Below are 26,527 nucleotides of genomic sequence, written 5' to 3' on the forward strand. Positions count from 1 at the left end.
GAAACCCTGGCTGATTGGGACCCACACCCAGTTTCACACCTTGGCTCAGGCGATTAGAGGATCATCAGGGGGTCCTTTTGTCCCTCTGTGGGGGGATACTCCCACTGGGTTTAAATCTAGGACTCTCCACCATTTGACCTTAGAACTGAAGAAGCTTCTCGGATGAGAGGTGAAACGTCTTCAAGCAACTTAAAGAAGTCCAGACGCTTTTCTTTGCAAGCTCCTTTGACATGAGAAAATATGTATTTGACACATTTAAGGAAAATACTAATAAAATAAAAATGAACAAAATAAATGTTTATTAAGCTATTTTGATAGGAAATTGCTTAATTTTAGAAATGTTTTTGCTCTTTTTTGCTCTATAAAACAGTTGTTTTCTTTTAGAATCATTCATCTTAGCAGTAGGATTTACATGAAAAGAGAAACAAATTAAGTTTGAGTGAAAATGTACATTTGTTGCACTCTCTGGTCAACTGACTCAGTGACTCAAATGACTCAAAAAACCCGATTCACTTTGGTGAGTGACTCATTAAAACTCGATTCAGTAAAAAGAATCAAATTTACCATCACTACTTAGGTGAGTAGGTACAGAGGCATATAGTGTGGATGTATAAGCTGGAATGCTAGAGCCACAGTCACCTGCAAATTTTCTGTCAACATATCAACTTTATTTTAAAAAAGGAATGCCTTACAAATGTATTATTTCTGAGTGTTCAAAAGTTAATTTATTATAAATAAACTGAACTATTCATTTGAAAAATCATAATTACATATTATGCACCACAATAGTGTCCAGCCAATTATTAAATACAAAGATATTTTAAAAAGGCTAACCAAAAAGTCCAACAATCAAAATGTATAACTGCTTTTTTTAAACGTATCCGCTTGAACAGTAGAGCCTGTCAGGACTCCGTTTCCTTGTTTTTTACCATCACATTGCTCTGCTTGCGTATGAGGAGCTGGTTAGGCCCTTCATTAGTGGCTTTGATCATTTTCCAGGCATCATGGTGCATGAGTCCCTCCAGAGAACAGCCATTGATAGACAGGACTTCATCGCCAACCTCGATAAGCCCGGAAAGCTCTGCAGCTCCTCCTGTGTTAGACATGAACAGCAATTCAGACTCAGATAAAGCTCCTTATTTTACTCTGGTCTACTTATGATCTACACGCTGAAGATATATTCAAATTATAGCTATGATTTGACAGATGGCCATTCACCTGGCTATAACCAACCGTCCCTGTCAGTGTCTGTCAGATTTAAGCCTCTGATTTCTCCAGGATCCAACACATTCACTATAAAGGCTAACAGCTCATCTAATATATGCATATCTCACAGACTCCCATTATTTGAATTAAGTCAAAGATTTGTGTTTAAATAAATAATAAAGGTACTTTCACACAGGATACACTGCAATCGTTACTTTCAGTGTGGCCGTGCCAAGAAAACGCGCATGCAGCTGTCATGGTCACTGAGGTCAAAGTTCAACAAATGTAAAGTTTGATTTTGTTGAACTTTCCAGCGTTCCATCTATTCATCCTCTTCTGTTTATCCTTATCAGGGTCGCAGGGGGGTGGAGCCTATCCCAGCTATCATAGGGCGAGAGGCAGAGTACACCCTGGACAGGTGACCAGTCTGTCACAGAGAGACAGACAACCATTCACACTAACATTTACACCTGTGGACAATCTAGAATCACCAGTTAACCCAACCCGACTGACTGCATGTCTGTGGACTGTGGGATGAAGCCGGAGAGAACCCGGGCAAACACGGGGAGAACGTGCACACAGACAGCTGAATTCAGGACCTTCCTACTGTGAGGTAACCGTGCTAACCCAAGTGCCACAAATTTTAAGTTATGCAACAAATTTTGACCACAAGAGGAAAATGCTGTGGGGGAAACAAGTTTCCATCCAAACAGAAATGTCAATGCTGTTATAACAGTCACGTTGTTTGATTTAAGGCAGACACAGTGTAAACAGCTTAGATTTTGTGTTTCTCCCAGTAGCACTACAACTATTAAAGCTCTTAAAGAAATTAGGGGTAAAGAAAATAAACTGATCTCACTGTGATGGCTGTGTTTACTTTCTCTTCTGATGCTCAAACACTGCACTGAAGTCGGCTTCAATCACTAACTTTTACTGAATGAACGAACACAAAGGTAGCGTCCACTCTGTGTCCCACTGATGAAAGTATCTGTGTCTGTGGCTAAAGACCCGGAAAAATATACGTTAAGTTTGTGCAAATGCAAACAGAACTGCTGCTGCAGCTTCATGATTAAAGTCCCAAGAATTGCAGTGAGTGTGTCCTATCCCCTGATCCCTGCTGTTCATTACAAATGCACCTACAAAATAAGAGAATGACCGTTTTGGGATTTTTTTAAGAAAGCATGAATGAAACCAGGAAGGAGTGTACACTGAAACACAGGAGGTGGAACGACTTTAGTCATGTTCCCTGTGATTCACACCAGGCTGAATTTGTTTGCTAAGCTAGTTATCTATGCAGCATTATGTTTATGTTTGAGCCCGAAGGTTTATGTGATCAAATCTTTAACAAACAAGAATCAGTATTCATGTTAACATTATCGTCTGTGACACCAGCAGTTACAAAGACACAGTTTACGTTACATGGAAACCTCGTGCTCATTGTTAACAGATGCACACACACTGTGACGTCACAGTTTTATGTGCATTTTGTCTGAGAAGAAAAAGTCACCTTTAAAGATGCGTTTGACAGTGAGAGGCCTGTCTCCGTGGCTCAAAGACCTGCCCCCCTCCAGACTGAAGCCCAGTCCAACAGAAGTATTATGAAGCGCCACTGTTACAGCACCATCTGGACTGACATCCACAGCTGAAAGACATCCCACACCAAGAAGGACAGAAGTTAGATATAAACCTAAGAGAGGATGCTGCTGCTGACCGCTGGACTTCAGCTGATTGCAGAAACCACACCACGGGCAGAGCTTTTGCAAGGTTAATGTTTGTATTTAAAAGGGTTAAATGCTCTGACGAAAGAAGTACTCTAAGTCAGTCAGCATCAGAGTGATTTAAAACAGACGTTACAGCCAATGAGAATATTACAGGAAGCTCTGTGTACCCACTGGAGATGGAAACCTACCTCCGCTACGCTCCAAAGACTTCTGGGTAGCCGAGGCTTGTCTGTCAGAGATACACTGCACACTGTCTTTGTCTCTGTGAATGACCACTAAGACCTGGTTGGACTGCTTGGCTTGATGAAGACAGGATCTAGCCTCTGCGTGTGTTTTACCCTCCAGACTGGTGCCATTTATGGATAAAATGCTGTCATCTCTTTGGATTGTACCTTCAAGACCAGCTGCACCTTTCGTGAAGACCCGATGAACCTGAGGACAAAAACATATTAATAATACATATCATTCAGTCATGTATTAAATACATTTATTATGTGTTCATTAAGCAGATGGGTCTCCTGAATTATTGGAGGATCATGGCCTTTACAAAACTGTGAGAGGTCACGGTGAGTTGGTGCAACAGTGACAGTTACTCACTGAGCAATATGTGACTGACTTCAGTCGATCACTGTTGCTCTCAGGTTAACCAGTCCTTTCTGCATCTGCCATGAACTAATTAAGTGCACTGATCAAACACAACATTATGACCACCTGCCTAATATTGTGTCAGTCCCCCTTTGCTGCCAAAACAGGGCTGAGCCATCAAGACTCCACTGGACCTGAAGCTGTGCTGTGGCACCAAAATGTTAGCAAAACATCCTGTAAGTCCTCAAAGATCCTGTAAGTCCTCAAAGGTCTTGTAAGTCCTCAAAGATCCTGTAAGTCCTCAAAGGTCCTGTAAGTCCTCAAAGATCCTGTAAGTCCTCAAACGTCCTGTAAGTCCTCAAAGATCCTGTAAGTCCTCAAAGGTCCTGTAAGTCCTCAAAGGTCCTGTAAGTCCTCAAAGGTCCTGTAAGTCCTCAAACGTCCTGTAAATCCTCAAAGGTCCTGTAAGTCCTCAAAGATCCTGTAAGTCCTCAAAGATCCTGTAAGTCCTCAAAGGTCCTGTAACTCCTCAAACATCCTGTAAGTCCTTAAAGATCCTGTAAGTCCTCAAAGGTCCTGTAAGTCCTCAAAGATCCTGTAAGTCCTCAAACCTAAAACCTGTAAGTCCTCAAACGTCTTGTAAGTCCTCAAAGGTCCTGTAAGTCCTCAAAGATCCTGTAAGTCCTCAAAGGTCCTGTAAGTCCTCAAAGGTCCTGTAAGTCCTCAAAGGTCCTGTAAGTCCTCAAAGGTCCTATAAGTCCTCAAAGATCCTGTAAGTCCTCAAACATCCTGTAAGTCCTCAAAGATCCTGTAAGTCCTCAAAGGTCCTGTAACTCCTCAAACATCCTGTAAGTCCTTAAAGATCCTGTAAGTCCGCAAAGATCCTGTAAGTCCTCAAAGGTCCTGTAAGTCCTCAAACATCCTGTAAGTCCTTAAAGATCCTGTAAGTCCTCAAACCTAAGTCCTCAAACCTAACCCCTAACCCTCCTCAAACATCCTGTAAGTCCTCAAAGATCCTGTCAGTCCTCAAACTTCCTGTAAATCCTCAAACCTTTGGTGCTTGAACTTTTGAAAGGCTTGTTGTGTTTTGTAATCTGAGCTGCTGGTAACCTTTGACCTCTGTAGCTGGTGACTCTAATGAACTTTCCCTCAGCAGAGTGGGCTTTGTCACGCTGTTTGGTGCATTTTGCTCTTGAAGAAACTTTTCTTGAGATTTTCTGGACTAACTGAATCTTCATATCTTAGTGAGGCATCCAAGGCAAGTAAATGAATGTGCAAGAAAATGTACTTTAAATTGTTGCAACAGTCACCGTATATTATTGTTTAAATCTGAAGGATGTACAATGTGAGCCTTCAACATCTTATACTTACAGTTATGTCCTTTTGCTCGAGGTCAACTCCTCCAGCAATACTGAAACCAAGTCCTGAACCTTCTCCTTTACTCAGGACAACAAGACGAGTATTTCTGTTAGTCTGCAAAACACAGAGAGAGAGACAAATAAAGAAAACCCAAACTCAGCTGGACTCTGTATCTGCAGTGAGACATTACCTCGGTTTGCTGAAGCAGGGTTGATATGTAAGCTTTCGCTGTTAGTGAGGACAGCAGTGTTTGCAGTTTACACTGACTCACAGGTGAAGCCGACAGCTCATCTAAACTGCAGAGAAAAAGTCATCGAATCAGGACATTTAATGTGTTTTTTTCACCCACATTTCACAGTTATGTTTTGAGCAAAGCAGCTGCTGTGATTTACAATGACTGGTTTAAAGTCTCACCTGATGGACCAGCCGAGCTGCCGGCCATGGGTCTCTCGGGTCCTCTGGGCAGTCTCTTCAGTGACTTCAGCCTCACTGTGGTTAACCCTGTTCAAATCTGCTTTCATTGGAGTTGCACAGGTTGGAAAGCTGTCAGTCACTGGGGCTGTAGTGGACTGGGTGTCAGAGTCCGTTTTATCTGCAGTGCTGCGCCCTCCTGCAGCGTCCTCTTTGCACAGTTTTTCCAGCTCAGGCATGCTGAGAGCCCTGAGCTGCCGTAACCTACCGTAGAGAAGTCTGCCATGTTTCTTGCGCAGCACTGGAGGAGTCTGTGGTGCAGCCCCATCTGGAGCTTTGTGAACTTCATTCTCAGAAGACTTACGAAGACGAAGAGAGCAGGATGTGGCTGGAAGCAGATTTTCCACATAAGAGCTAAAACTCCTTTGCCGTGTCCGGAAGTCAACAGCATTAACCAGTTCCATATAACCTGCAATCCTTTGGTTCAGCGGGGCTCTATATGCCAGCGCATACGGCTGAGGATCACTGCTTTTCACCAGGGGCTTGTCAACATTAGCCAGATTCTCAAAGGATTTGATTTTATGTCGGACAGAGAAAGGACTGTAATCTGCAGACGAGGCAGTGTGTGTGGACAGGGTCTGTGTGGACAGGGTCTGTGTGGACAGTCTGGATGTGCTGGACTTCGCTGTCTCTTCTGTCTCCATAACTGTCACAGGTTTGAAACCTTTACTTGTTGAATGAGCTGCTGTAGCTGACAGTGAATGAAATGCTGTGTTGGTGACCGAAGCAGCTGTTCTTTCTTCTGCGGTGACAGTGGATGAATGCATTGCTGCTAATCGTGCATCTGTATCATTTCTGTGTTTATTTTCTTTTGAAACCTTTTTGTCTCTATGTGACATAGCTGCTGCTGCTGCTGCTGATGAGGAAGACAGTCGCACTTCCATGAATGTCCTCTGAGTGGCAGGTCCATGTGATTCAGCTTTTGCTTCGTAACCTACGTGCGTATCTTTTTTGGGCAGCTGCACAGTTTGCAAAGCTCCATCTGAATTTCCATGCTCAGTCATTATTTGCTTTGTGTCACCTGCTCCGGCCACAGCTAGGCAACTCCTGACATCAGGCTGGTTAGTGGGCTTCAAAATCCCAATGGTTACCACAGCTGGTGGATTTGTTGGCTGTCTGAAGGAAGCCTTTGTATCTGCAGGGACTGGACTTGCACCCCCCAACAGTTTTTGAAGAGGCTCCTCTGGGCTGTTCTTCTTTTTAATACTCAAACCTTTAAGTGTGGAAGGACCACTTTCAACCTGAAGTCTGAAGTTACTCCTCCACACAGGACTGTCGGAGTAACCGAGGTGTTTCAGCTTTGAGCTTGTCTTAGGTAAGGAGCGAGCATCAGGCTTTAACGTATCTTTACACTGCACGACTTTCTGATTGTTGCTCACTGACGCTGACATTTTGGACAGCCTGGAGCCTGAGGGGTTGGATTCCACTGAATATGTTTGTGTGTCGTCACACCTCAGTAAATCTGATCTTTGGGAGACGTCTGCATGCAGATTTTCAGTGACAGAGTGGGCTGCTGGTGGAGCATGGTTTCTGTAAACGCTCGTGTGTCTGGATGCTGCACACGCTTTAACTCTGTCAAAGTGTGGCTCTGTAGCAGAAACAGGTACTGTACTGTTAAGAAACTGGCATGGTGACCGTGTAGAAGAGACACCACCCATACCATCTGCCATGTTCTTTACCACTGCACTGCAGTCACTGTTTGAACCACTGACATCTGCAGTGGGATCCATGTGTTTACAACTAGGATTTGATTTTTCTGGACCTGATCCGCTGAAAACTGCAGAGCTGCCTTCTTTCTGTTGGTTCACACATTTATTCATCAGAAAGGCGGCACCCTTTTCATCTCTGGCTTCCAAAGGAGGCTTCTCACACAGGGCTGCACCATGTTGGCCTGGACAGCAGGTTTCAGGCTCATCACATGATATTTCCTCACTGGTGTCGTGGCTCACATCTGATAACACGTCGTCTACATTGACGATGGGCAAGTTACAGTCTGGTTGGATTGTGGCTTTTCCTAAATGTGTTCTTATTACTTGATCAGTCCCCCCCTGAACAGATTTGGCTGGATCCACTGTGGATCCATCACTGCTCTGTGACCACACAGTCCCTCCCAGGCTGAGCAGTCGATCTACAGCTGGCACAAGACATGAAAAGACGTTCAATCAGGATCGAATGAGAGGAGGTTGGTAACAATGAATAATTTACATTACATATTTTTTTAAATATGAAACCAATGAATTGTAATTTATATGATATAATTTGATGTGTAAGTTTAATTATATATGTGTACATATTAGTGGTGCAACGGATCAAAAATCTCACAGTTCGGATCGGATCAATTTTCGGATCAGCAAAAAAAGAAAAAAGACAAAAATTTAACATTTACTTATTGAAGTATTTTTTGCCTGTTAAAAACATTCAACTCAAGACTCATTCCACGCAGTTATTAAAAAAAATTATGGTACAATATAGTGCAGTACAGGGCTTTGTATCGACCACTCAATTCAATTCAGTTTTATTTATAAAGCGCCAAATCACAATAACAGTCGCCTCAAGGTGCTTTATATTGTAAGGTAGACCCTACAATAATACACACCGCTCATTACATCGCACTCCGCTGTGATATAACGAGCGGTCACGGTCACGTAGCTTTCCGTTGCCCTGGAGCTCCACCCATTTGTAGTAGATGCCTGGGACAGTTCAGCCATAACTTTAAACTCCTCCTGCTCATACATGCTTGGAACGATCTTGCCACTAAAGTGGACGCGCAACAGGATATCATAGCGTGGCTCAAGCACGTTCATCATCTTTTTCGAATCTTCGGACCACGTGCGTGCCGAACTGTGGAGTGGGATCGGTTCGGATTACGGATCAACCGTGATCCGTTGCACCACTATATAACATGTATCTATGTAATTCAGCCTGTTGAGTGAGAGGTGAGGCGCCGTCATGAAGGTGAAGTGATTAAAGACCTTTTCTCATGTTAGCGGCGTGAAATGAACCCGAATGGATTTCTCTCTGATTTGAACCAATGACTGTATCAACTGTGTTATATTTGATACAGTCATTGCTGTGAACTGCTGACTCCTAACATACAGAGGGAATGCATACAGCCACACTGTACAATACTATTACATACTATACAGTGATATGCATCAAAAGGGTTGCATTATATTATAATCTACAATCTCATAAGGAAAGACTAAAGCTACACAGATGTATACTCAGCTGGTAAACTGCAGGACTTAGCTGGAGACATTGCTGTGGCTGATCCAGGAAGTCACATGATCGACTGCTCTCTCTTGTATTACACATGTTTGCACTTTAGTGTCTAACATGCAAAGATGTGAAGAAGTCTCTGTTTACCAGTTACAGAACTGAAACTGTCAGGAGCAGCGTATATGGACAGGTTATCATCAGAGGAAGTGACTTTTCCTCCTTTATCCTTCGCCTGCTTATCAGTAATGTTGACCTATGATGATGACATGTTTACTCAGAGAGACATGATGGCTTTAAAAACAGACATGTGGAAAGACTCCCCGTTTTAGTGCCCCACAGCAATCTCTGTGTTACATAAAGATTAATGTTACACTACACCTAGTGTGAAGCTACAGGGCAAATCTAATATTGGTCATTAAAAGTAAAATATAAAGGTTAGTCACCGTGAACAGAGAGTCAGAGGCGTGCAGGTTGCTTTGGGGAGGAGAGAGCAGGGATGCTGATCCTACATCTGAGGTCAGCATTACAGGAAAACACACGGCAGTCTATGTGAAAGCTTAAAGAGTAACACTACCTGGTGGCTTAGAAACAGCACGACACAGCAGTGTAAGCGCACATTCAAAGACACACAAATATATGATTTAATCATGTCGTAACCATTAAGTGGAGACAGTTTTCCTCCCAGCAGCTGGAGGTTTGAGTGTAAGCTGATGGGCAGGCTGCAGAAAGTGAACGAGCAGTGTAGCGTGACAGAAGTGACATGTTCAGCTCCATTTACAAGCTGCTTAGTGTAGCTGAGCGTCTAATCAGGAATCCAGCCTGTATATTGTTAGTGCTTCTTCTCCAATGCAAAGACAACAACTGTGTGATGAGACGCAGACCACAGCAGCTATAAACATATTATTACTGCACTGAGGAAATGTAGAAAGGGTTGGGTGGAAGGAAGAGTCTAAAGCTCTGAGTAGACAATGTTTGTTTTTATTCTGGTCTGACATTGGCCAATCAGCTGGGCAGTCCATACATACGGTTTTTAAATGGAGCTTTTCTATTCTGAGCACTCAAAGCTTTACACAACTAGGCTCTTTCATCCATTCACACAAAACCTTTTTCTATTTAACTGCTTTCTATCTAACATTCAGAGACATTCACACTCCGATGGATGCATCAGAGAGCAAGTTGGGTTTAGTATCCCGTCCAATATATTCAGCAGGGATTGAACCACCAACCCTCCGATCAGTGTTGGGGAGTAACAGAGTACATGTACCGCCGTTACGTATTTAAAATACAAAATACGAGTAACTGTATTCCGTTACAGTTACTGTTTAAAAGGATGGTAATTAGAATACAGTTACTTTGTTATAAATGGATTACATGGCGGTCCTCTGTAATTCTGGTCATTCCACGCTGCGCATTGCGGCTGGAAACCCAAACAAAACACGCAAGAAGAGGCTGTAAAAAAAAAAAAAAGCGTCCTGTTGGTGGCGTCAATCACACGATGGACCCGGAGCCAGCGCCAGCGCAACAGAGTCAGCAGTGCACGTTTCGGACTTGGAAGTTCCAACACCATTTCATATTCAAAGAAGAAAGGGATGGGCGAAATTTAACAGTGCAAGGCAAACTCTGTTTGCCAGCAAAGAAGATGCTCTCCTCGCCAAAGACTCCACCTCCAACCTAACAAAACATCTGAAAGTAAGTTATTTTTAAAACCAAAGTTAGCCTACTGCAAATATCTTATTTTAGTTGTGGTAGCTACCTAGGCTATGTGCCACTTCAGTAGCTTCGATGTAATATTGCTGTGATTTTAGCTAACATTGTTAGCTGCCGTTAGCTAAAGTTAGTTCATAGACTGTTAAACTTGATGGATAGCATTAACAACCTGCTAGCTTCAAATTATCGTGTGCAGTTCTGAAAGCAATCCCAAAATGATTAACAGTAAGGTGGACATTAAGGTCCAACCAACAATTGTCAGTCAAACAAATGATGATAACCAACATATTCGCGCAGGTGACTTGTTAGTGGGCGAAGTAATGTAATCATGCACGGACTGATTTGCGCATCTAGAACATAAATAGAAAGTTTTCCTTGTTGGAGTTTCTGTATTAACATAGCTACTTTTTGGATTATTCATTTATTTATTTGAGATGCACCAAATTGCACAAAAAAACGTAACTTTACCTCTGATATTTTTTTATGGTCGCTGGAAGTGACATTTTGGTTTTTAACTTATTTGTTGTTTGGTCGAGTGTCTAAGACATAAATACTGGAACACAGTTTCTTTGTATCCCTACCCACCATTGTGGTTTCTTTATTTAAATTAAATGTTTTGTTTTTTCCTGAACATAGACTACTGCTGTTCTTTCATTCTGAGTTTGAGTAAATGAATCGCTGCATTTGTTCATTCCCTTAAAACATCACTATTATATTTTCCATTGACTGCTTCTCTTGCCTTCAACCAACATTATTATTATACTTACTCATGGGCAAAAAAATTAATAAATTCCTCTTGTAAACACAATCGGCGAAAGGCTCAACCTATTGTTGATAGTCGATATATTCGTCTAATCGCCCAACCTTAGTGGACATTAGGTAAGGCTGCACTTTTTGCAGTGATCTCGAATACAAAACTATTTCTTCATCAGTAATATTTTATCTTTTGGTCGGTCTCCCAGGACGCATCCCAGGGTTATACACAGTTTACCCAAAGCAAACACATCGGATCATGGTGATGAACAAAGTGGCAAACACACAGCCTCTCCTCCTCTCAAACAAGCCATCCTTAGCACTCCAGCCATCACCCAAAGGAGAGTAAATTCTTTGGTATTTGACTTCATAGTCAATGAAGTGCAGCCCTTTTCTACTGTTGAGAACACCTCATTCCGTAAGACGGTTGAAGGACTAAGTGGGGGCAGGAGTCCTGTTTGCAGAAAAACATTGATGACTCGTGTTGAGAAAACCTTTCCAAAAAATGAACGAAGCAATAACTGAAATTCTTCTACATACTCAAAATGTGTGCACAACAGCAGATATCCGGACTGCGCATCACAGAAGTTTCATTGGCATCACATGTCACTGGATCGAGTCAGACACATTGGATCGCAGGTCTGCTGCACTGGCATGTGAGAGGATAAGAGGCCATCACATTTATGATGTTATTGCCGCCAAAATAAGTCAGGTTCATGCTGAATTCCATATCCGAGGCAAGGTTAGTGCTACAGTCACAGACAATGGGAGCAATTCTGTAAAAGCTTTCAATGAATATGGAGATTCAAAAACAGAAGATGATCTGGAAGACACAGGTGATGTACAATTTCATGATGTCACTACAGTACTTGAGGAGGAGCAAGAACACAAGGAGCTGAACTTCTTTTTGCCACCACACCATCGATGTGCTGCGCACACACTAAATCTCATTGCCACGACTGACCTTGATAAAGCTGCTTCACAGCACGGTGTTTCCAGAAAATTATACAGGAGTGCAAAGGCAAAATGTGCAGCCATCTGGAATAAGGCTCATCACTCATCAGGTGCTTCTGAGGTAATTGAAGAAATTGCCCAAATGAGATGTGTTGTACCTTCAGTGACTAGGTGGAGCTCAGAGTACCATGCAATCGAGAATCTAATGAATTTACCTGAAAGTCAGCTCAATGAAATCTGTGAACAACTGAAGGTGGCAAAACTGCATCCTCAAGAGACAGTGTTTCTCAAAGAGTATGCAGCCACTCTGAAACCACTTGCCTACTCAGTCAACCTGCTCCAGGGGGAAAGAACTGCTACTTCGGATATGTGATTCCCACCCTTCTCAGTCTGAAAGCCAAGTTATCTGAAAAGTTGACAAAAGTGCAATCTTCAACTCACATCCTCTTAGCAATCATCAAAGCAATTGACACTTGATTTGCAGCTGTATTAGCCTCCCATGAAGCAAGGATGGCAGCATCCACCATCCCAAAATTTCGACTCTGGTGGCTTGCTGATGATGAGAGAGAATCCATGAGAAGAACGATGGTCCAAGAGGCTCGTCTCCTCAACACAGAACCTTCTAATGACACCAGCACCACTGGACATGCCTCAGTGGGAAATGAGCCAGAAGATGATGACGACAGCTTCTTCAGTTTTCAGAGTACACAGGTGACCTGTTCTACAGTGGAGGATGAGGTACAGAGGTATCTTCAAGATTCAGATAAGACATTGACCTTATTAATGGGACATCCAGTGATCAGAGCCCTCTTCTTAAAACACAATACAACTCTGCCGTCAATTGCTCCGGTCGAGCGTCTCTTTAGCCACGAAGGACTCGTCTTCACCCGACACCGTAACCGCATGACAGACAATCACTCTGAACAGGTGCTCTTGCTGCGTTACAACCGCCTTTACTGGACTGTAGACTAGGCGGAACAGATGTAGGTCGTCTGCTGAAACTATCCTGGTATTGTTCACAGATAGGGCTTGCAACCTCAGTATTTTGTAGTCTTTAGTATTTGTTTTTGGCATGCATTCAAAAAGCAGCACCTCATACGTTTACTGCAATTGTTCGCCAATTATTTGATTTTTGGGGCCATTTAAGGTTTTGAACCAAGCAGTTCAGCACTGACACCTCGGACAGTTCTTTGTTGCATGCCTTTGTTAAATGGCCATAAGGTAATGTTGCTGAGTTGCATTAAAACATATATTGTCTTGTTTTAAAAATTATATCTAGGGTAAGGTTTAAAATGTAATTTCTCATTGTTACATTGAGTTTGAATATCTGAGTTGTATTGAAAAATCTTTTGTAATTTAAAATTTTTGTTGGAAGAATAATATTGACAGTAAATGCCAAAATAATATATTTTTCATTTTTGAGTATAATTTTATACATTGCCTTTTTTTGTCCTAATAGAAAACAGTCGTTGAAAATGCTGATATTTTTTCTCCTTGTGCAAGGCTACTTTTGATTTTAACTAAGTGATGTTGGTGACCATAACAGTAAATACTCTTCAATGGCATATTTTATGTTTGTCTAATACTCTTCCACTTGCCAGCTTTATAAATAAAAAAATATTGTTAAGGAAAGACGGTGCTTTTTTTATTATCTTTAAGAAGACAAAACCGCTTATATAAACATACCCAAGTCTTTGCTCCTCTACATTAAATATATTATCTTAAGTTGGGCTTAACAGCCAAATGGTAAAGAAAAACAAACAAGAATGTGCAGGATGTGATAGCGACATTCGTGTAGTTGTAAAAAGCATGACAATATATTAAGTAATCCAAAGTATTCAGAATACGTTACTCACATTGAGTAACTTAATGGAATACGTTACAAAATACATTTTGGGGCATGTAATCTGTAATCTGTAGTGGAATACATTATAAAAGTAACCTTCCCAACACTGCCTCCGATCAATAAAAGGCCTGCTGCGACCCCACAATGAGGGAAAATCCAGACTGGAGTAACTTTCCCATCTGAGTCCCCTGTGCCTATTTCACAGTGCTTTCAGCATCTTCTCCCTGACTCGACAGCATAAGGCTGTAATTTCTTGAAGCAGGTGAGCTGCTCATTTTCATCTATTCAGCTTTAGAATAAAGTCACACGGTGAGCGTCTTACCTGAGATCGGTCTCCTGATGTCCAAGGCCAGTGTCAGAGGAAGGCTGTGCATAAGTTCACAAATGTCCTGGTAGCTGGAGGAGCAAACTAGTTTATCTCCAATCTTGACGATCTCATCTCCGGGACGCAGCCTGCCCGCAGACTCCTGGGACCACAGTTAGAGAAACAAGCTCAGCCTTTACATGGAATATTTTTAATATCTTAAATCGTTTGATCCTTTAAAGAATCACCAGAAAATTCAAATATTCTTGTTCATATTCAGTGTGCATAGAAAATTTTGCATATATATTTGAATTTGTATCATCTTTGCTACAGCCATCATTTTTTTGCTTTGCAGTTTATTGCCAAAAACTGTGTTGTTGAATTTATTTTGTTTTTTGGGGGGAACCCCCCACCCCCATCCCACTGGTGTAGGGTTGAAAGCAATCCCACGTACCCTTTCTGCTGCACCTCCAGGCTCCACCCCAGCGATCACCAGCTTCAGTGGTGATGACATAATCTCCAGTTCAAGCCCAAATGAATTCCCGTCGTTCCTTCTTAGGATCACAGTGTTAATGGGACAAATCCCTGCAAACTCACTGGCATCTTCCTTCTCATATAGCTGACTGGGGATCATGTCGGCAGCCACCGTGGGGTTTGTTCCTGTGCTGTGGGATGGGAGCTGGAATGGGGCCAAGGCCAGGGTGGGTTCATCCGTTTGGGATGTTTGCTGCTGGGGTAGGTTTGGTGCTTCAGTGCTCATCATGACCCTGTTCACTGCTTCAAGCTTGGGGGACTGCTTTGACTCCAACTGTCCATGACTTTGATTTGGACAGTCCTCAGTGCTGGTGGTCATATCAGTGAGCACAGAGCTGCTCGACACCCCTGCTGTGTGATCTAAAGGCTGGTGGATGAACGTGAAGGTTAACTCACAACCAGGTGACTCTGACTTATTGGGAAAACCATCCTCACTTTGAGTGGAACTGTCACAGAGTGCTGTGGGTATATCTCTGCCTCCACTCTGCAAATCTCCACCATCTTCACCGTCTAACACCGAGCTGCTAAATACACCTGCTGAATCACTCTGTGACACGTCACTGCAGGTAAAGGCTTCAGATTTTGTGGGTCTGTGGAAGGGCTCGATTTTTCTGCTGCTGGCTGAATTTTCTTCATCGCTGAGGTCATTCTCGAAGCACTTCACCTGGCAGAGAAGTGGGCTGCGTGCTGTGGGGGGGCTGGACCACGTGATGGGCTGGCACACGGCCTCCACATGGTGACTGAGAGGTGCAGAGGTTTGGTCTTGGATGTTGTTGTACACACGGCTGTCTTCCACTTCTGTCAGAGATGGGCTGAATCCTGAAAATAAAGATGAACTTACAGCTAATTTTTACAAAACTGGATGCTGTGTAATTTTTTAAAGAGAGATGATAAATGCTTGGTCTCTAAAAAAAATCTCATAAATGGTCAGTGGCATGTGTGGGGGCAGGGCTTGAGGCCCTTTCCTCTTGGATGCCCCGAGCGCCCTTTTCTTCTGGCTTTTTTGTTTTTTAATGTGTGTGTGTGTGTGTGTGTGTGTGTGTGTGTGTGTGTGTAGAGTCGTGGCCGCCCCCCTCAACAGTAAAGTTTAATGATTAATCACAATTTTGCTAAATAAAAGGATCTGGCTCGCATCAGTCACATGATGACCTTTAACCAATGCTCACCCTTGAAAGCAGAGTGCGCTGGTTACGAGCTGGGAACCAGTTTGCAAATACCATGCACATTTTCTGCCACCTGGGCGGTGCGGAGCTGTAAACAAATTAACTGGGAGACACAGAGTGATGCAACAAAAACCAGTAAGCAGGTGTACAGCGTACACTGTAGTATGTAGCACACAGTATTAGCTCATTATGGAGCTAACTGATGAAATGAGCGTGCTGTGTGTGCAACAGCTCGACAAACATTACCTGTCCTTTTATTACCTGCACAGGTGTGCTGGTCACAGCTGCTAGCTGACTGGCTAAGGCTCTCAGGGATCTGTACCTCTGTGTCTCAGGGAACATATTTAGTTTTACAGTAAGTTACAAGGCTTTCCCTGACTTTGTGGAGGACTTATATTTCACTAATATACATATTCACATACAGTCAGGTCCATAAATATTGGGACATTGACACAACATTTTTGACTCTATACACCACCACAATGGATTCCAAGTGAAACGACCAAGATGTGCTTTAACTGGAGACTGTCAGCTTTTATTTGAAGGTATTTACTTCCAAATCAGGTGAACGGTGTAGGAATTACAACAGTTTGCATATGTGCCTCCCACTTGTTAAGGGACCAAAAGTAATGGGACAATTGGCTTCTTAGCTGTTCCATGGCCAGGTGTGTGTTATTCCCTCATTATCCCAATTACAATGAGCAGATAAAAGGTCCAGAGTTCATTTCAAGTGTGCTATTTGCATTTGGAACCTGATCTGCCAAGATCCAAAGAGCTGTCACTATCAGTGAAGCAAGCCATCATTAGGCTGAAACAAAGCAAACCCATCAGAGAGACAGCAAAAACATCAGGCGTGGCCAAAACAACTGTTTGGAACATTCTCAAAAAGAAGGAACGCGCCGGTGAGCTCAGCAACACCAAAAGACCCGGAAACAACTGTGGTGGATGAACGAAGAATCCTTCCCCTGGTGAAGAAAACACCCTTCACAACAGTTGGCCAGATCAAGAACACTCTCCAGGAGATGGTGCATGTGTGTCAACAATCAAGAGAAGACTCCACCAGTGTGAATACAGAGGGTTCATCACAAGATGTAAACCATTGGTGAGCCCCAAAAACAGGAAGGCCAGATTAGAGTTTGCCAAACGACATCTAAAAAAGCCGTCACAGTTCTGGAACAACATCCAATGGACAGATGAGACCAAGATTAACTTGTACCAGAGTGATGGGAAGAGAAGAGCATGGAGAAGGAAAGGAACTGCTCATGATCCTGAGCATACCACCTCATCAGTGAAGCATTGTGGTGGAAGTGTCATGGCGTGGGCATGTATGGCTGCCAGTGGAACTGGTTCTCTTGCATTTATTGATGATGTGACTGCTGACAAAAGCAGCACGATGAATTCTGAAGTGTTTTGGGCAATATTATCTGCTTATATTCGGCCAAATGCTTCAGAACTCATTGGACGGTGCTTCACAGTGCAGATGGACAATGACCCAAAGCATACTGCAAAAGCAACCAAAGAGTTTTTAAAGGGAAAGAAGTGGACCGTTTTGCAATGACCAAGTCAATCACCTGGCCTGAATCCAAATGAACATGCATTTCACTTGCTGAAGACAAATTCCCCAAGAACAAGCAGGAACTCACGACAGTTGCAGTAGAGGCTGGCAGAGTATCAACAGGGATGAAACCCGGCATCTGGTGATGTCTATGTGTTCCAGACTTCAGGCTGTGATTGACTGCAAAGGATTTGCAACCAAGTATTAATAAGTGAAAGTTTGGTTTATGGTTCTTATTCTATTCAATTCAATTCAATTTTATTTATATAGCGCCAAATCACAACAAAAGTCGCCTCAAGGCGCTTCATAGATACAGAGAAAAACCCAACAATCATATGACCCCCTATGAGCAAGCACTTTGGCGACAGTGGGAAGGAAAAACTCCCTTTTAACAGGAAGAAACCTCCGGCAGAACCAGGCTCAGGGAGGGGCGGGGCCATCTGCTGTGATTGGTTGGGGTGAGAGAAGGAAGACAGGATAAAGACATGCTGTGGAAGAGAGACAGAGGTTAATAACAGATATGATTCAATGCAGAGAGGTCTATTAACACATAGTGAGTGAGAAAGGTGACTGGAAAGGAAAAACTCAATGCATCATGGGAATCCCCCGGCAGCCTACGTCTATTGCAGCATAACTAAGGGAGGATTCAGGGTCACCTGGTCCAGCCCTAACTATATGCTTTAGCAAAAAGGAAAGTTTGAAGCCTAATCTTGAAAGTAGAGATAGTGTCTGTCTCCTGAATCCAAACTGGAAGCTGGTTCCACAGAAGAGGGGCCTGAAAACTGAAGGCTCTGCCTCCCATTCTACTTTTAAATACTCTAGGAACAACAAGTAGGCCTGCAGAGCGAGAGCGAAGTGCTCTAATAGGGTGATATGGTACTACAAGGTCGTTAAGATAAGATGGGGCCTGATTATTTAAGACCTTGTATGTGAGGAGCAGGATTTTGAATTCAATTCTGGATTTAACAGGAAGCCAATGAAGGGAAGCCAAAACAGGAGAAATCTGCTCTCTCCTTCTAGTCCCTGTCAGGACTCTTGCTGCAGCATTTTGGATTAGCTGAAGGCTTTTCAGGGAGTTTTTTGGACATCCTGATAATAATGAATTACAGTCGTCCAGCCTGGAAGTAATAAATGCATGAACTAGTTTTTCAGCATCACTCTGAGACAGGATATTTCTAACTTTAGAGATGTTGCACAAATGGAAGAAAGCAGTCTTACATATTTGTTTAATATGTGCGTTGAAGGACACCTGGCGGCTCTTTTTTAATTCTCATCCGTAAATAATCTGCTCTTTCACGTGATTCAGTTTATTTTGAAAAGTCTCAACAGGATCTTGAGCTTTATTGTGAAAGGTTTATGTGGAACATAAACAAGCGGACACGCCATGGTGTTACCGTCGTTGTTGCTAACTACAACACATAAAAACAGGCGCTTGTCCGTCCGTAGTGTGGTTATATTAAATATAAGAAAAAGTGAGAACTTTAAGAAATTAATATAGCCACTACAGTGACCATCAAGACCATGAAAAAATATTGCCGTAAACAGTTTATTTTGCGACACCACGAAACAAACAATAGCTTAAATTGAAACGATAGACGTTTTTATATCGTCATCCGATATATATCGTTATATCGAACAGCCCTAGAAAGCAGTCTTACATATTTGTTTAATATGTGCGTTGAAGGACATGTCTTGGTCAAAAATGACTCCAAGGTTCCTCACAGTGTTACTGGAGGCCAAGGTAATGCCATCCAGAGGAAGAATCTGGTTAGATACCATATTTCTAAGATTTTCAGGGCCGAGTACAATAACCTCAGTTTTATCTGAATTAAGAAGCAGAAAGTTAGCGGCCATCCAGGTCTTTATGTCTTTAAGACATTCCTGCAGTTTAACTCATTGGTGTGTGTTATCTGGCTTCATGGACAGATAGAGCTGGGTGTCATCTGCATAGCAGTGTAAATGTATGCTATGTCTTCTAATGATGCTGCCTAAGGGAAGCATGTATAATGTAAACAGAATTGGTCCTAGCACTGAACCCTGTGGAACTCCATAATTAACCTCAGTGTGTGAAGAGGACTCTCCATTTACATGCACAAACTGGAGTCTATTAGATAGATATGATACAAACCACTGCAGCACAGTACCTGTAATACCTGCAGCATGTTCTAATCGCTCTAATAGGATATTATGGTCGACAGTATCGAACGCTGCACTGAGGTCTAGCAGGACAAGCACAGAGATGAGTCCACTGTCAGAGGCCATAAGAAGATCATTTGTAACCTTCACTAAAGCTGTTTCTGTGCTGTGATGAGCTCTGAAACCTGACTGAAACTCTTCAATAAGCTATTCCTCTGCAGATGATCTGTTAGCTGTTTGACAACTACTCTTTCAAGGATGTTTGATATGAAAGGAAGGTTGGAGATTGGCCTATAATTAGCTAAGACTGCTGGGTCTAGAGATGGCTTTTTGAGTAAAGGTTTAACTGCAGCCAGCTTGAAGGCCTGTGGTACATAGCCGATTATTAGAGATAGGTTGATCATATTTAAGATCGAAGCATTAATTAATGGCAGGACTTCTTTGAGCAGCTTTGTAGGAATGGGGTCTAAAAGACACGTTGATGGTTTGGAGGAAGTAATTATTGAAGTTAACTCAGAAAGATCAATTGGAGAAAAAGAGTCTAACTTAACATCAATGGTACTAAGAGTAGCTGTAGATAATATTACATCTGTGGGATGATTATTGGTAATTTTTTCTCTAATGATAAAAATTTTATTTGTGAAGAAGTTCATGAAGTCATTACTAGTTTCAATTTCTGTCCCATTACTTTTGGACCCTTAACAAGCGGGAGGCACATATGCAAACTGTCGTAATTCCTTCCCCGTTCACCTTATTTGGATGTAAATACCCTCAAATAAGGGCTGATAGTCTGCAGTTAAAGCACGGCTTGCTCGTTTCATTTGAAATCCATTTTAGTGGTGTATAGAGCCAAAAATTTTGGAATTGTGTCGATGTCCCAATATTTATGGACCTGACTGTACCTGGGAATCCTACAGGAAAATGGGAACCACGAAGAGGCCGCGAGGAAAGCTGCAACCACCAAATACCGGCAGAGAGTACGTCCTAATGAGTCAGCTAAATGGAAAAAACAAGATCTGGGAAATTAACACCTACGCCCTGCCGGTCATCAGATACCCCGCTGGGATAATAAGATGGCCAAAGGAGGAGATAGAAGCCACTGACATCAAGACCAGGAAGCTCCTTACCATGCATGGAGGGTTTCACTCCAAATTCAGCACTCTGTACACTAAAAGAAAGGAAGAAGACTGAGGACTAGTGAGTGTCAGTACCACAGTCCAGGAGGAGACAACAAACATCCATGAGTACATCAGGATGGTGGCCACTACTGACCATGCACTCAGTGAACACCTCAGGCAGCAGAAACTCCAGAAAGGAGAAGAGCAAGAGTAGGAACCATCACGGCAGACAAGCCCCGTATGGTAGGTACCATCGGCAGATAGAAGTGTCTGACATCCAGAAATCCAACCAGTGGCTGGACAATGCTGGACTTAAAGACATCACTGAGGTACTAATCATGGCAGCACAGGAACAAGCTCATGATCCATACAATATCCACAGAGGGGTCTATCACACCAGGCAAGGCCCAAGGTGAAGGCTTTGTAATGATGCCGCTGATACAATCCAGCACATTTTTATGTTTGTTGCAGATCAAATAGAGTTAGAAGGTAGGATCCCATTGTTCCTGTCTAGTTCCTAGTGGATATTATCATTTTATTATTAGCCTTAGCTTCTAGCCACTGTATTAGTGGCAACAGCCACAGGTAATGTGATCACTGGTAACTCCTAATAGTTATGTTAACCTTTTAATACTTCAGTCGTGTTGTTTATAGGTCAGTAAAGTTCTCATTTCATCAACTCCTGTTCACATGTCAAGCGTGGTGGAAGCAAACTTTAAAGTTAAATCTGTGAAATATTCCTAAAACGTCTTCCTGGGATTTAATCAGTAACATTTTACCATGTGGTTTTGATGAGCAGTCATCCTTGGAGGTAATGCAGCTCATCTGGTGGAGGACATCGTCACTATCTGAGCCCATCAACATGGATTCAGATGGGAATGAGTGGCTGGAAAGTTCCTGCGGGAAGTACTGAGACAACTCTGCCTCTGAACTCAGGGAACCCTGTTTAAGAAACAACCAAATTGGACAAAAGTTGAAATGAAAGGAAGTTTAAAACTATTAAAATACATTTAACTCATTAACTGGGATGAAAGGGTGTATACTATAACTGTAAGATTTACTTTGTTACACTGATTAGCTGTTTATTTAAAACCCCAAGAAAGTTGATGAAACAAGAACCAACTACGGAAGGCCAGGAGTGACAAAATGAATAGATTAAATACACCATTAATTAATAAAAAGAGTCATTAATTAATTAAACTTGGAACTAAATAAATAAATGCCTCAGAGGCATTCACACTATTGATTTCCTGTTTCTCTTTATTGTTTCTTCTACCTTATTCTAGTTGCTCAGACCTTTGCTGGTTAACTACTCCCTCAGTTTTCATCCGATTTTCACCATTCAAACTTTAAACTGTTTTGCTCCTTCTGCTAATGCCTGCTCTTTTGGTGCTCATAACTTTTATACTTTTTGAAATATTAAGGGTTTTTTTTTTTGCCATTTTTTGGCACATTAAGATGACTAGGACAACATTACAAGTGTGGTCACTGATTTTTCTTGCCGGGCTGAGCTGTGTTTTAGCTCAGTGAGATGAGCAGAGCGGGAGGCCCGGGTTCGAATCCCGCTTATTGCAAAAAAAACAAAAAAAAATTCAGGTAACAGTTAAACCTTTTAAACTCTTTTCAACACAAATTTCAGCTTCTTCCCCCCTTTTCAGCAGAATTTTCAGTTTTTTGACCCCTTTTCAGCAAAAATTCCAGATTCTTCAGCTGTTTTTTAGCAGAAACTACAGCTTTGTTACCTCTTTTCAGTGCAAAGTTCTGCTCCTTTCCCCTTTTCTGTAGAAAGTTCTGCTTCTTTTCAGCAGAATTTTCAGCTTCTTGGCCTGTTATCAGCAGAATTTTCAGTTTCTTCATCTCTTTTAGCAGAACATTCAGCTTTTCCCACCTCTTTTCAGCACAAATCTCAGCCTCTTCTGCTCTTTTCAGCACAATTTTCAGTTTCTTTAAATCTTTTCAGCACAAATCTCAGCCTCTTCTGCTCTTTTCAGCACAATTTTCAGTTTCTTTAAATCTTTTCAGCACAAATTTCAGTTTCTTCACCTCTTTTCAGCACAATTCAGCTTCTTCTGCACAGTGCACATTTTTTCTCTCATCATATCTTTCTTCGGGACTAGAATTGGTTTGGCTCAGTGGGATGAGCAGCTGCTGTAAGATCCAGTGGCGAAGGTTCGAATCCTACCTGTGGCAGTTGCCACATCTTCCGTGCTCACATGCACACTGCTTTCTTGACAGTCTGCGGTGTACCCTTTCAAATACAGCCATCTTCAGCAATCACTTCAGCTTCTACACCTCTTTTCAGCACAAATTTCAGCTTCTTCACATCCTTTCTGTAGAAAGTTCAGCTTTTTCAGCTCTTTTCAGCAGTTTGCTCAGCGTCTTCTGCACCCTGCACATTTTTCTCTCATCATATGTTTGACTCAGTTGAGAACCAGTTTGGTTCAGAGAGATGAGCAGCCGTTCTCAAAGCGGGAGGGCCGGGTTTAAATCCGGCTAATAGCACCATTTTTTTTTCAGTAGACAGTTTAATTTCTTTAACTCTTATCAGTAAAAACGTCAGCTAGTTCACCTCTTTTCAGCAGAAATTTTAGCTCCTTCACCTCTTTTAGGCTAAATGTTCTGCTTTTTCACTTCTTTTCAGCACAAACTTCAGCTTCTGCAGCTGTTTTCATTAGATTCCACTACACGGCATTCACACTGCATTTTCGCAGGAAATGCAACTGTTTCTAGTTACACTTTTATTCCATGCACAGCTGGTGTGGAGCACCTACAGTTTCATTGTTCATGTAAAATAACAATAAAAGTCTGTTCTATTCTATTCTATTCTATTCTATATGATTGTGTAAGAAGGTTGAAACTGAACCTATCAATGCATCAACAAAACTAAATATATGTCTAAATGAAAACGTACCCTGCTGGCAGGCTCAAGGAACCTCTTCATGGTCCAGCTGAGAACAGGCGACCTGTCTTCCTGCATGTCCTTCACTGCTGGGCTGGTGTTCTTACAGGACACACCTACACATTAAAACCACGACAGCCAAACCCAGACAAATACAGAATTCAGTGATGCCATCATTTTCACACGCCACACGGAGCAAGTTAGTGACTGTATTTCTAAGGTTTAACCTCAGCTTTATCTGAGTTTAGAGGGAGGACATTAAAGATCATCCAGGCCGTCATGTCTGGATTCATAGATAAATAAAACTGAGTATCAGCTGCACAGCAATGAGAGTGTGGTTTGCTGGATAGTTTATGTGTGGATGGGATCTGGGGGGTGCTGGTAACAAGAGGAGGGAAGCTCCTAAGAGGCCTGTAAGACCGTAGGACTGGGGTTTTATACAATCTCACCAATTTTTATAGAAAGAACTAAAAAATCCAAAGAGGTATAGATGCTGGCTCTCTCCTAATAAGAACAGGTTTTCCTCTGAACATTTAAGTTATCTATAAAAGTTACATCATTTTCTGGACAGCCGCCATTTGAAGACCCACATGTGGACATGCATATATACTACATATACATATATACTAGGGGACTAGAGGCTGATGCAGCCTTCAAAGTTGTTCCAGTGTCACCTGCTCTGGCCCCTGGAATACTTTGACCATGGTTGCTGGGACTCTAGTTTCACATTTCTAAGAGTAAAATCTTCCCAGCACATTTTGTTGTTTGGCAGGTATTTCACAGATTGGGGAAAATTAACTGGCAGAATCAATTTTCCCCAGAACTGAACAGGTTGGTGGGCACTTCTGTTTTTGACTACACTTCTTCCACAGTCACCTGCCGGGGCACAGCTGAGGAGGAAAGTGCAGTTAACCCCTAACACACAAGCCTGCTGCTAGTGGTTTGGCTAACTGCTAAGCTATTAGCTACACTAAGCTAGCAAATCCCTAAGGACACAGTTAGTGAATATTTGCATGTGATTCTGAAGAAATGATGCTTTAATACAACCCTGTAAGTTACTATGAAATAAGTTTCAATTTGCAAAAAAAATTTGCAGTTAATCAAGCTACACAGATTGACCTACAGAAAAACACCACAGTGCACCGTAACAAGAACAGGAAGTGATCTAATACCATGGTGAGACCAGGACTAAGTGAACAACATCAACCCTGTCTTGTCACAGTACAGTGTTCTTCATGGAAACCTTGTTACAGACCAAAGAAACAGTGCTCTTGCCTACACAGTAGTTAAACTACAATAGTGTAGCAGGGCCATGTGTAAAATGATGGAGCTAACTAGTAAAATAGTTGATACAGTTAATTAAAATGTGAATGCTGGCACAGGTCAGACCTTGGGAATGAAATGAGTGCTTGTTCCTGCTAATTTTGTCCCTGTGAGTGGATCGAGCTATGATGTCATCCATCTCCTGCTCTGATACCTGACGCGAGACAAAGAAACACAAAAAGATGCATTTTAGCATCAAGAAAGACAAATACATCCTAAAGCACCAACCCTCAGGAATCTACCAGAAACACAATAATTAGCACATGTGCCGACAATCCCATTTAACAGAATAAGGGGTTTTTGAATGAGGATGCACTACGGTAAGAAGAAAAGCTGGTGGAGGCCATTTGATGCTTTGGGCAAAGTGATAGTGGGAGACATTGGGTCATGCTACTCATGATGTTACTTTGACACATACCACCAACTTGAGCATTGTTGCAGACCATGTATTATTTTCATATTTGCATAGTGACTAATACCACTGACTAACAACGGGCCGTGTGGTCAGTTTCATGACCATTGATATGACCATCAACAACCATTGATCAACAACCACTGATCAATGTCCATGAGTCCCATTCACAGAGAGTTGGGGAATGGCTGCAATCACAGCATTGTAAGATGGTGACAGATGTACCCTTAGGCCCCCTCCTCGATTCAGAGATGGTCTTTCCCTTTTCACGTAAGTGGCCTCCTTGACTCCGCCCTCAAACCAGCGTTCCTCCCTGTCCAGGATGTTACATCCTCATCCTTGAAAGAGTGTCCACTGGCCTGTAGGTGTAAATAGACTGCAGAGTCCTGGCCTGACGAGGTGGCTCTTCTGTGTTGTGCCATCCTCTTAGCCAGAGGTTGTTTGGTTTCCCCGATGTATAAATCCTGGCAATCCTCCTGCACTTAACAGCGTACACTATGTTACTCTGTTTGTGTCGGGGGACCCGATCCTTGGGGTGGACCCATTTTTGGCGCAGCATGTTTTGGGGCTTAAAAGCCACAGAGACCCGGTGTTTAGAAAAAATGCGTCTCAACTGCTCCGATACTCCTGACACGTACGGGATCACTACAGGTTTTCACTTGGGCAGCGGTTGTCCTTCTCTCCTGGATCAGCTGGAGCTTTCTTGGGTTCAGGAAAGGTTTGAGGAGCCCATTAGTTTGAGGTGTTGACGAGGCTCCTGTGTGTCAATCCAATCGAGCATCTGTGGGACGTGCTGGACAAACAAACCCCAACTGACACCTTCAGGGGTCTAGTCGAGCCCATGGCCAAATACCTCAGGGCTGTGTGGCAGCAAAAGAGGGACCGACACAATATTAGGCAGGTCCTTATAATGTGATGCCTGATTAGTGTATATACAGAGCTAAAAAGAAACCTAGGATTGTGTTTATGGAACATAGACTGTGTTTTTGTCTGGGTGAATGAGACTCGATTTACTTTGAATTCTCAATTAAACTAGAAATTGGTGAGTAGATCCGGGCTATGTGACACATTTTTGGCTCAACAACCCCTGAATGTCATTGGAGGAGAGAAACATCATGAGGATTAAGACAGAGGATGCAGGAGTAACTTCATCCAGTAGCTTGAATCAAACCACCAGTTAAGGCGGTTTTACAGAAGGCTGAACTTTTTATTTAAAAGCAGATCAGGTCTTACCTTTGGATTAGGATGCCTGCTTACAATAA

At 42.4% G+C, this 26,527-nt stretch overlaps 1 protein-coding gene across 2 annotated transcripts in view; it reads right to left on the reverse strand.

Annotated features, from left to right (window-relative positions):
• Nucleotides 1-646: 646 nt before the first annotated feature.
• Nucleotides 647-26,527, reverse strand: part of pdzd2 (PDZ domain containing 2) — an 80,739-nt gene continuing 54,858 nt past the window's right edge. For both annotated transcript variants that reach the window (XM_084945199.1, XM_084945200.1), the window contains exons 16-27: nt 26,499-26,527; nt 24,920-25,007; nt 23,543-23,646; nt 21,411-21,573; nt 14,580-15,478; nt 14,144-14,288; nt 5,286-7,476; nt 5,062-5,167; nt 4,884-4,985; nt 3,116-3,359; nt 2,714-2,848; nt 647-1,093 (exon numbers count right to left, since the gene is read on the reverse strand). The exon at nt 26,499-26,527 is cut by the window's right edge and continues 104 nt beyond it. In XM_084945199.1, coding sequence (XP_084801325.1) covers nt 903-1,093; nt 2,714-2,848; nt 3,116-3,359; nt 4,884-4,985; nt 5,062-5,167; nt 5,286-7,476; nt 14,144-14,288; nt 14,580-15,478; nt 21,411-21,573; nt 23,543-23,646; nt 24,920-25,007; nt 26,499-26,527 — 4,397 coding nt within the window. In that variant the 3' untranslated portion in view covers nt 647-902. The remainder of the gene's footprint in view (nt 1,094-2,713; nt 2,849-3,115; nt 3,360-4,883; nt 4,986-5,061; nt 5,168-5,285; nt 7,477-14,143; nt 14,289-14,579; nt 15,479-21,410; nt 21,574-23,542; nt 23,647-24,919; nt 25,008-26,498) is intronic.

The sequence above is a fragment of the Perissodus microlepis genome, chromosome 12, assembly GCF_051167445.1.
Source record: "Perissodus microlepis isolate ML-2025 ecotype Zambia chromosome 12, ASM5116744v1, whole genome shotgun sequence".
Lineage (NCBI taxonomy): Eukaryota > Metazoa > Chordata > Actinopteri > Cichliformes > Cichlidae > Perissodus > Perissodus microlepis.